Source organism: Zootoca vivipara, chromosome 14 (assembly GCF_963506605.1).
Source record: "Zootoca vivipara chromosome 14, rZooViv1.1, whole genome shotgun sequence".
Classification (NCBI taxonomy): Eukaryota; Metazoa; Chordata; class Lepidosauria; order Squamata; family Lacertidae; genus Zootoca; species Zootoca vivipara.
In genome coordinates, this window is record NC_083289.1 from 15,434,611 (window position 1) to 15,444,021 (window position 9,411).

At 45.2% G+C, this 9,411-nt stretch overlaps 1 protein-coding gene across 2 annotated transcripts in view; it reads left to right on the forward strand.

Moving 5' to 3' along the window:
- TM6SF1 (transmembrane 6 superfamily member 1) overlaps positions 1-9,102 on the forward strand; it is a 29,046-nt gene extending 19,944 nt beyond the window's left edge. The window contains exons 7-10 of one of the 2 annotated variants that reach the window (XM_035131258.2): positions 1,124-1,228; positions 3,005-3,097; positions 4,520-4,639; positions 8,551-9,102. In XM_035131258.2, coding sequence (XP_034987149.2) covers positions 1,124-1,228; positions 3,005-3,097; positions 4,520-4,639; positions 8,551-8,742 — 510 coding nt within the window. In that variant the 3' untranslated portion in view covers positions 8,743-9,102. Of the gene's footprint in view, positions 1-1,123; positions 1,229-3,004; positions 3,098-4,519; positions 4,640-8,550 lie in introns of those variants that run through there. The other variant, XM_060282575.1, reaches the window with a different exon arrangement.
- Positions 9,103-9,411: the final 309 nt, after the last annotated feature.

Below are 9,411 nucleotides of genomic sequence, written 5' to 3' on the forward strand. Positions count from 1 at the left end.
GTTTGCTGACCCCTGTAGACCATAGCTCATTTTGGGGCTCTGATAATATACAAAGGTCGGCTCTTTTTTCAGCTCTCTGATGTGAGTTGTCTCTCAGCCCTTTTGTGCAAATAAGGAGTTGGTTACCGGTAGCCAACTTCCCCCCTCATAGATCTCATGTTCTTCCTCTGTGTTTATGCTGCAAGCGTATTTCACTGAGGGCTTTTGTCACTGGGCCCTGGATAACTTTGCTGCCAAGTTATAAGCAAACTCTTTGTTTACACGGCAACATGCTGCTCAACACGAAAACGGTTTTCCTCTGTCTTTGTTGGTATAATTGTCCCTGCCGGGCCGCGTTTCTCTTACTTTCAAATCACTTTTCTTTCGAAAGAGCCTCATCTCTCCCCTCCCAACCCCCCTGACTAATAATAATAATAATAATAATATATTATTTATACCCCGCCCACCCATCTGGGGAATCACATGGGGAATCTTGCAGTTTCACAGTCAATACATTTGAAGGTTTATAGATACTGGCCACAATAAGCTTAGTAGCTGTTTGGGAGGGTGTGCAGTTGTTTTTAGATGTTGTTAGATTATTTTTAAATAGTTTTAAATATATGCAGTAGTTTTCTAAATTTTATTGCTTTAGCGCTTTGATGTTTGCTGCTCTGAGCTCCTTCAGCAGGAAGGGCAATATAATAAAAAAAAATTGATTGATTGATTAAATAAATAAACTCTCCCAGAAATTGTGATGCTCCCACCATTATTCCAATTGGTATCTATATTAGATATACACCCCCCCTATGTGTGGAGAGGGGACTGTGGCTAAGGCCATTGGCTGTTTACTCAGCTCCTCGTGTGTGTGTGTGTGTGTGTGTGTGTGTGTGTGTGTGTCTGTCTGTCTGTCTGTCTGTCTGTCTGTCTGCCTGTCTGTCTGCCTGCCTGCCTGCCTGTCTGTCTGTCTTTACCTTGCATTTGATTAAATTAGAAATTTTAAGTTCTGTCCTTGTAGTTTTCTTGTTTACCCCAGGACATAAGTCTTAAGGTGTTTATTGGGCCACTTTATATGATTTTGAAATTTTTGCATATTGTTTCATAGAATCATAGAATTGTAGTGACTCCTCTGGAAATCATATTGCAGGTGATTCGGGAAGTTCAGCAGAAGAGACTTCTGAGAAGACCTCTAGATTTCCTGTTGGCTGTATATTTCATCTTTGCAACTGGATTTTGCCTTTTTAGGGGCCTGGTAAGTTGGTTGGTTTGGTCTCTCTCTCTCTCTCTCTCTCTCTCTCTCTCTCTCTCTCTGTGTGTGTGTGTGTGTGTGTGTGTGTGAAAGAAAGCTAATTGATGTCACCTGTTTAGTTTAGAAAATATACATATAAAGAATATGGAAAAGGGGGTGCTATACAGTCATAGAAACCAATGATTGAGAGTCTATACCCCACCCCATTTCTTTACCTTCAGATTATGGAAGGTAAGTCCCCTACCCCACACAGTAACTAGGCTTGGGGGGGGGAACCAAACACTCTTTTACAGCCTAATGGTGGAGGGAGAGTTTGTGAGCCCATGTATGGTTGTGTGTGCCTCCTTGTATACATAGCTTTGTGTGTGTGGTGCCCACAACAACAGTTTATTCAGTTTGCAAATGTGCCCATAGTTTCAAAAAGCTTGGCAGCACCTGGCCTGACCTGTTAAGTCTGCCCCCTCTTCTCGCACAGTAATCTTAGGACTGATGCCATTGCTGACTTTATGGCATTACCACCTACCCACCCCACCCCACCCCACCCCACCACCTTTGCTTAACACCCAGCCTAGCGAAGGGTTCTGGAGAACTCAAAAGCTTGCTCATTGTTGCGCAACATTTTGGTCTTGCACGTCATCCTCCACGTTGCAGATGGTGGCACCAAGGCTGAACCCAAAAGAGGCTTCAGGCCACCCACTGAGCTCATGGCAGAGGTTAGATTTGGCCTGCAAGCGGTTTGGGGAAATGGCTGTATTTCAGTGGTAGAGCATCTGCTCTCCATCTGGAAGGTCCCTGGTTCAGTCCCCAGCATCTCCAGGTAGGACCACGTACATCACTTGCCTGAAACCCTGGAGAGTCTCTGCCAACCACTGCAGTCAGCAGCTCGCTAGATAGGGCTTTACGTAAGGCGGTTTCCTTATGTTTCTATGAGTCATAGCCAAGTCTCTCTATCCACTCAGCTCAACATAATGTCAGTGGGATTTCTCTTTAGGTTGCCTTGGATTGCCTGGCCAAACTTTGCGGGTGGCGCTGTGGTCTAAACCACTGAGCCTCTGGGGCTTGCCGATCAGAAGGTCGGCGGTTCGAATCCACGCAACGGGGTGAGCTCCCGTTGCTTTGTCCCAGCTTCTGCCAACCTACGGTAGCAGTTTGAAAGCACGCCTGTGCACGCCTATGCCCTTTTAAAATGTGTTTTTTTGGGGGAGGGGTATTGGGTTGCTGTTTTTATTTTTATTAGGTATTTTGTGATTTTATATCTTGATTTTATTCTGTGAACTGCCCTGAGACTCCCGGGTATAGAGCGGTATATAAATTCAAATACAGTGGTGCCTCGCAAGACGAAAGTAATTTGTTCCGTGAGTTGCTTCCTCTTGCAATAATTTCGTCCTGCGAAGCACGGTTTGCCATGACAAAAAACCCAAACAAAAAAACAAACAAAAAACGCCAAAAAACTTCGTCTTGCGAAGCGCGACTATAGAAAACTTCATCTTGCGAAGCGCCAAAAACATCGCAAAATGCTTTCATCTTGCGAGTTTTTCGTTGCGCGAGGCATTCGTCTTGCGAGGTACCACTGTAATAATAATAATAATAATAATAATAATAATAATAATAATAATAATAATAATAAGTAAATAGGTACCGCTGCGTCAGGAAGGTAAAAAGTATTTCTGTGCGCTCTGGCTTCCGTCATGGTGTTCCATTGCACCAGAAGCTGTTTAGTCATGCTGGGTCCTTTACCTTTTACCTTTGTTACCTAATGCCAATGGGATTTCTCTTTAGGTTGCCTTGGATTGCCCGGCCGAACTTTGCCGACTGTACACCCAACTTCATGAGCCATATATCAAGGATCCTGTTGCCTATCCAAAACTTCAGGTAGACATTCCAAAATAAGAAACTGTGCACACTGACTGGGCCACTCTTGGTGTAAGAGAGAGAGAGAGAGAAGGTGCTCATAACTAGGACTCACTTTCTTTGCCCCTACCTTCATTTTTCTAGTTAAATTTATGACCTGTTCCCTTTTGAAAAGTCTTTACTGGTTTCAGGGAGATTAGCCCCTTATAGTCAGAGGTTGGGCCTGTTTGTTTCCTTTGGTCAGTGCTGAACTGAAGGAGATTTAAGTTCTTAAGAACCACTTTGCTGACTCAGGCTGGTCCAGCTTTCTGTTTTCAACATAAGAGAAGCTAACAAGTGAGACAGGATGAAGTAGTCATCACCTGTTTCCAGCATCTAGTACTCAAAGAGCAGGCAGACTCCCTACATGGAAGCTAATCCTCACTTCCGAACTTTTCAGTTTAGAGAGAAGGCGAATAAGAGGAGACAAGATAGAGGGGTATAAAATTATGCATGGTATAGGGACCCAGGTGGCGCTGTGTGTTATACCACAGAGTCTAGGGCTTGCTGATCAGAAGGTCGGCGGTTTGAATCCCTGCAATGGGGTGAGCTCCTGTTGCTCGGTCCCAGCTCCTGCCCACCTAGCAGTTCGAAAGCACATCAAAGTACTGGTGGGAAGGTAAACGGCGTTTCTGTGTTCTGCTCTGGTTCGCCAGAAGCAGCTTTGCCATGCTGGCCACATGACCCAGAAGCTGTCTGCGCACAAACGCTGGCTCCCTCGGCCTGTAAAGTGAGATGAGCACCGCAACCCCAGAGTCGGACACGACTGGACCTGATGGTCAGGGGCCCCTTTACCTATAGGGGGAAAATGAAGTTTTTCCTCACTTTCTCATAACAACTTTGGGCCATCTAGGAATTGGGGAGACTTTGATTCGGTTTAAGGTGAGCCCACCAAACCTGGACTTTCTGAAACAACACATGAACCCAAATGGAGCCAAATTTGCACTTCTCTGAATTTTGCAGTGCAGTTCTCCAGCCAAGTAATGTGTAGAGCAATTGCATATACCAGAACAAAGTGTGTATGCAAGGCAACTATAAATGAAAATAACATACAAAAGTGCATCTGTCAGCCTGGGCTCCTGTGAGAGGAAGATTGGGATATTCATCATCATCAACAACATTGTAATAATAATGTTTTAGGTGCCTGCTGAAAGCTTTTTTTATTTTGGCAAGCTTACCTGGACATGTAGTAATCTATGTTTGTTTTAAAAGTTGTACAGATTTTTATCCGTTTCATTGAAAACGATCTTACATACACTTGCTTTTTTAACTCTTTTGTGGATTTCAACAGTGTTTTGTTGTTCATTTCTTGTGTGTGCTGCTTAGAGTTTGATGACTAAGCAGTAAGATTTAGAGATCTTGCTAAATAAATGAACTATTGTTGCCTTTTCTTCTATTGCACAGATGCTGGCATACCTGTTCTACTCTGTACCATACTATATAATCTCACTGTACGGTTTGCTCGTTCCTGGGTGCACCTGGATGCCTGATTTAACCCTTATACATGCTGGAGGACTAGCCCAGGTATATTTCTTACAGATCTGGGTTTCTCATTATTACTGTACAGCAGAATTTAAATATTACAGAGTGCAGGGGTCGGCAAAGTTTTTTTGGCTTGGGCTGGTTCACGATCCCACAGATGCCACGGTGGGCCAGAGTGTGCGCACACACATGCGCAAACGCTATTTCCGGTGCTCCTTCCAGTGCGGAGGAGGTGTGCGCAGCTTCCCATTGGCTGCAGGAGCTTCCTGCAGCCAATGAGAAGCCGGCCAGTGTCACGGAAGGCGGTCCCCATTCTGCTCTGCGCCGGTTTAGTGCAGCGCATGGGAGCTGACCAAGCGGGCAGCGGGGGTCCATGGGTTGCTGACCCCTGATATAGTGGATGACCAACTGTGAAAGAGCCGCTATGCAGCCAGACGATTGGTGCCCCAAAGGCTTTGGGGAGTTGGAAAACCATACCGAATGTGAGCTTCTAATCCCTTCCCTCCAGTCATTTTCACCATATTTGCAATCCTGTTTTCAAACCGCATCTGCAGTCATCAGGAAGACTAGAATTTTCTTCTTAAAATGAAACCAGAATTCTCAGGATAATAGCCAGAAGCACAAAAAATAAAATCATGTTGCTCATCCCTGTTTGATCAGTGAACTTTGCCCAAACCTTTCCGACTAGAACTTCAAAGCTTACTTTCCTCGTTGTTCACACAAATATATTCAATATCATGCACATTAAAACATCTGCACCGTGCACTTGTTGCTGTCCAAAGGACATAATGTTCTGAGCTTGGTGACATTGTGGCCCATAGTTTCTGCTGATTTATTGGAGTAAAGAGGATAGAAAAGAAAACATCCCTTGTTCTGTAACCCTGAGCATGGCTTTTCCTTTCTTTTTTTTCAGCCGCACAACGTAATTTAGAAAAGGACTCCAAAAATCTAAGGAATTAAAATATAGCCATTTTATAGCAACAGCCTGTTGGTCTCAAGCTCTCTGCCATGCTCCTGACAGTTGTTAAATGCTTACTTTTTTCAAATTCTCTTTATAGAGATCAGTGAGGTTTTTTAAAATATATATATGCAAAAGGAAGAACTTCCCTTAAAAACAAAAGCAGTGAGTGCGCAGGTCTTGGGTGCTTGGTGGACAACCTTCCTTTCAATAAAAGCCCAGGGGGAGACATCTAGAGAAGTCTTCCCATGGGGCTTTTTCAGATGTGGAAGGGGCAGACAGGCATGTTACTGACAGCAGACACACATTTTCTCAAAAGGTACAGAGCGTTTAAGTGTCTTTCCCAGCTCCACTGTCCTCCTCTGACCTTTCTCCCTATGACTTCACACGACGACAGACCAATGCTTGGCAACCCCCAGTAAACAGAACTGGCCCATCTCTTCCTTAAACCTTAAGCTTCTGGTGCAGCCTGAACCCCACGTCTCTCCCTCTTGCAAAAGCAGAAAATAAAAATAAAAAGCTCATAAATTCGGGCATGGGGTTTTTTAAAACGCAAATGAGCTGTCACTTGCAAAAGAGGATAACAGATGGGAGACAAAAGACAAGGCACAATTCCGAGTGCACCACTATTGCTTCTATCTTTAAATGTTTGTTTATGCTAAAAATATTTGTTGGCTCAGCACTCTCTTCTCTGTACATAACCTTAGATGTAAATTTGTTCTGCACTCCAGAACAGTCCCAGTGGAGTCTACCCAAAAGCTCCCATCCCCCTACTATGCAGGCAAGGGAGCAAAAATCTGCTGCTCCGTCCCTAGTAAAGAAAAACAAACCACTCTTTTCCTGTCTGCCCTGGCATTTAAAGTAGGGTGGGCCAGATCCTGAGTACTCTGGTGACATTATACGGGATTTGGGCCGTGGCTGAAAGCAGGAAGCCTGTGAACCCTAATTGTTAAAGTCAGGAAGGGACGCACAGGAACGTGGAATGTCTCCAAGATTCTGATTACCCAAATGGCGTTTCAAGTGCCCATTGTGCACAGACCTTGATTTGGGCTGTGGCTTGGTGTTTTTAAAAATCAAGAAGAAAAGCCAAATTCTGTGGCTTAAATAGAGTAGCAAATGTGTACATATCTACACAACATTCTGTTTCTGCTGGCAATGAAAGTTGAGCAGGAAGCTACCGGTATGTAGTGCTAAAGCCTTTCCCCTTGCCATTGTAAACCTTATATGCCCTCTCTCTAGATTGCAGCCAATGCTAGTCCTACTCAGAGAAATTAGTAAACATGACTAACTTAGGTCCATATTTCAATGGGTCTCCTCTGGGTAAACTTTAGTTGGATACAGCAGCCTCTCCTCCCCCCCCCCCCCCATCACCAGTCACGCATACCTTTCTTGAGAACTAGAAACCTTTCGGAAGTGGTTATTGAGATTGTCAAAATACTGAATACTTTATCCTGTGTCAGATACTCTGGCAAGGTAGTGCCTTGACCTTTGACGTTAAAATTTATTTTATCATCTCTCAGTACCCTATTCTAAATCTCAAGTCTGTTGTATACAAGGCAGAAGAAACTAGGGGATTGTCTTTTCTTCAGTAGTAGAGCAGCAGCAGACTTTGTTCTTTCAAATTTCAGTGGTGCCCTGTGCGAGAGCAAAATTTGGTGCCCCTCCACCTCTCGCCTTCCATTCTACTGCACCATAGCTATGGCATCCTGCGGGACCAGGGCCGTCTTAAGCGCCCCTGGCACTGTGGAGCAACGGATCCCTCCGGTGCCCCCCCGCCCCGTTTCCCAGTGCGGTGGGCGGGTGCAGCGTGGCTGCCACAGGCGCTGCTGCGCGGCGGGCGGGCAGGCACAGCGCGGTTGCCGTGGGCGCAGCTGCGCGGCGAACCGGCCAGCGGGCGGGCGCAGCTTGCGGCGCCCTCCTGGCGGGCCGGCGCCGTTGTGCCCTGCGCCACCCAGCCTGGCCGTAGGGCCGGCCCTGTGTGTGACCCCCATCGGCTTGGCACCCACTGTGGGGGAACTGGTCACATTCCCCTAAGTAGAGCTAGTAGAGGTTCGGGGGGGAACCAAGACGTTCAATTTACAGCTGCAATATTGAATCAGTTAATCAGGCGGATGAATCCGTTTGAAGCCTTACTAACCAAATAAAAAGTGGCTGTGATTAACTGTGCAGCAGCATTTTTTTAAAAAGTTGCTATGGTAATTAGTCTTAATGCAGTGGGACTTTGGGGTATAAACGCTTCAGGTTACAAACGCTTCAGGTTACAGACTCCGCTAACCCAGAAACCCAGGTTAAGAACTTTGCTTCAGGATGAGAACAGAAATTGAGCTCCGGCAGCACAGCAGCAGCAGGAGGCCCCATTAGCTAAAGTGGTGCTTCAGGTTAAGAACAGTTTCAGGTTAAGAACGGACCTCCAGAACGAATTAAGTTCTTAACCAGAGGTACCACTGTACAAGTACAGCGGATGGGATCTGTTCCGGAGCTCTAGTCGGATCCCAAAGTTTTTGCTATTGGAGGTGCCTGTTCTGCGCATGTGCGCACAGCGAAACCCGGGAAAATGCTTCCAGGTTTGCCGTGTTCGCATCCTGAAGTTTACATAACCAGGGGGTTACGTAATGCGAGGTAATACTGTACATGCAAAAACCATAGGTGGGGAATTACATCTTAGAAAGGGGTGTTCCCTCTTTCCCTCTTCTTAAAAGGGGAAGCTGTGTGTGTGTGTTAGCTGAAAAAGGAAGCGAGCAAGGCTTTTTACAGGAACTGGCTTATTTTACAGGAACTGGCTCTTCAGGAATTGGCTTATTTGGGTAAAATCCAATGCATGTCGATTTGGTCACAGAACGGCTTTTGATCAAGCAGAAGTGTCTATTGTTACAGGGCAAAGGGAGGCAATTTTCTCTCTTCCCAGCAGTTGCCTTCTAAATACTCTGGAGAGAATATTGTTGATATGCCCATCCAAAGCTATGCCTCATCCTTACTCTTCTCTCTATACCCACAGGCTCAGTTTTCACACATTGGGGCTTCTCTACATGCTAGAACACCTTACATCTACAGAGTCCCCGAAGAAGGAAATATGTGGTTTCTACTACTCAATGTAACATATGGAGTCATTCCTCAGCTGTTGGCTTATAGGTGCGTCCAGAGTCCAGAATTTTTCTTAAAGGCCAAGCCAGAAGACAAGACTGAGTAGGAAGACTGGAATGACGTCTTCAGTTTTGTGAAACTGGACTGCTGTTACAAACTCCGAGAGCAAGGAAGGGTCTTGCAATACCTGGAAGGCTTAGCACATTTATTAAGGTAGAGGTTTTCATGGACCGCAGACCATTTCAGCCGTAGTCCATTTTACATCTGACCAAGTTGACTGCAGTCATCAAAAGTTTTATGCCGTAATAAATCTGTGAAGTCTTTAAGGTGCCACACGACTCTTCGCTGTTTTTGGTGCAAAAGACTGGATGCAGCTACTCCTTTGCAACTCTTATCAGATTTGTCTGCAAAGACATGTCAGCTCGGTGTTATGTACTGTTGCGGGAAATAAAAGACTACTTCTGTCTTTCGTAGTGCTTCTTGAAGGCTTGCTTTCATGGCATTTTTATTTATTTACAAATATCTATAGGCTGCCTTTAAGAGCAGAACTCTCTCAAGGCGGCTTACACCATAAGGACACTGTCTGGATAGGAGTTAGAACTAAAGGAAGTTAAAATCAAGATAGTTCACCACAAGGGATGTAAGAAGGCATCATCTGTGGTTCCACTGTATCATCCTCCTGTGCAGCACAGTTTATGTTCCACTGCAGTTCGTCTTACGTCAACAGCTATGTTGTTCGTCTTGATTTCCACTGTGGCAAAGCCATGTAACTTAC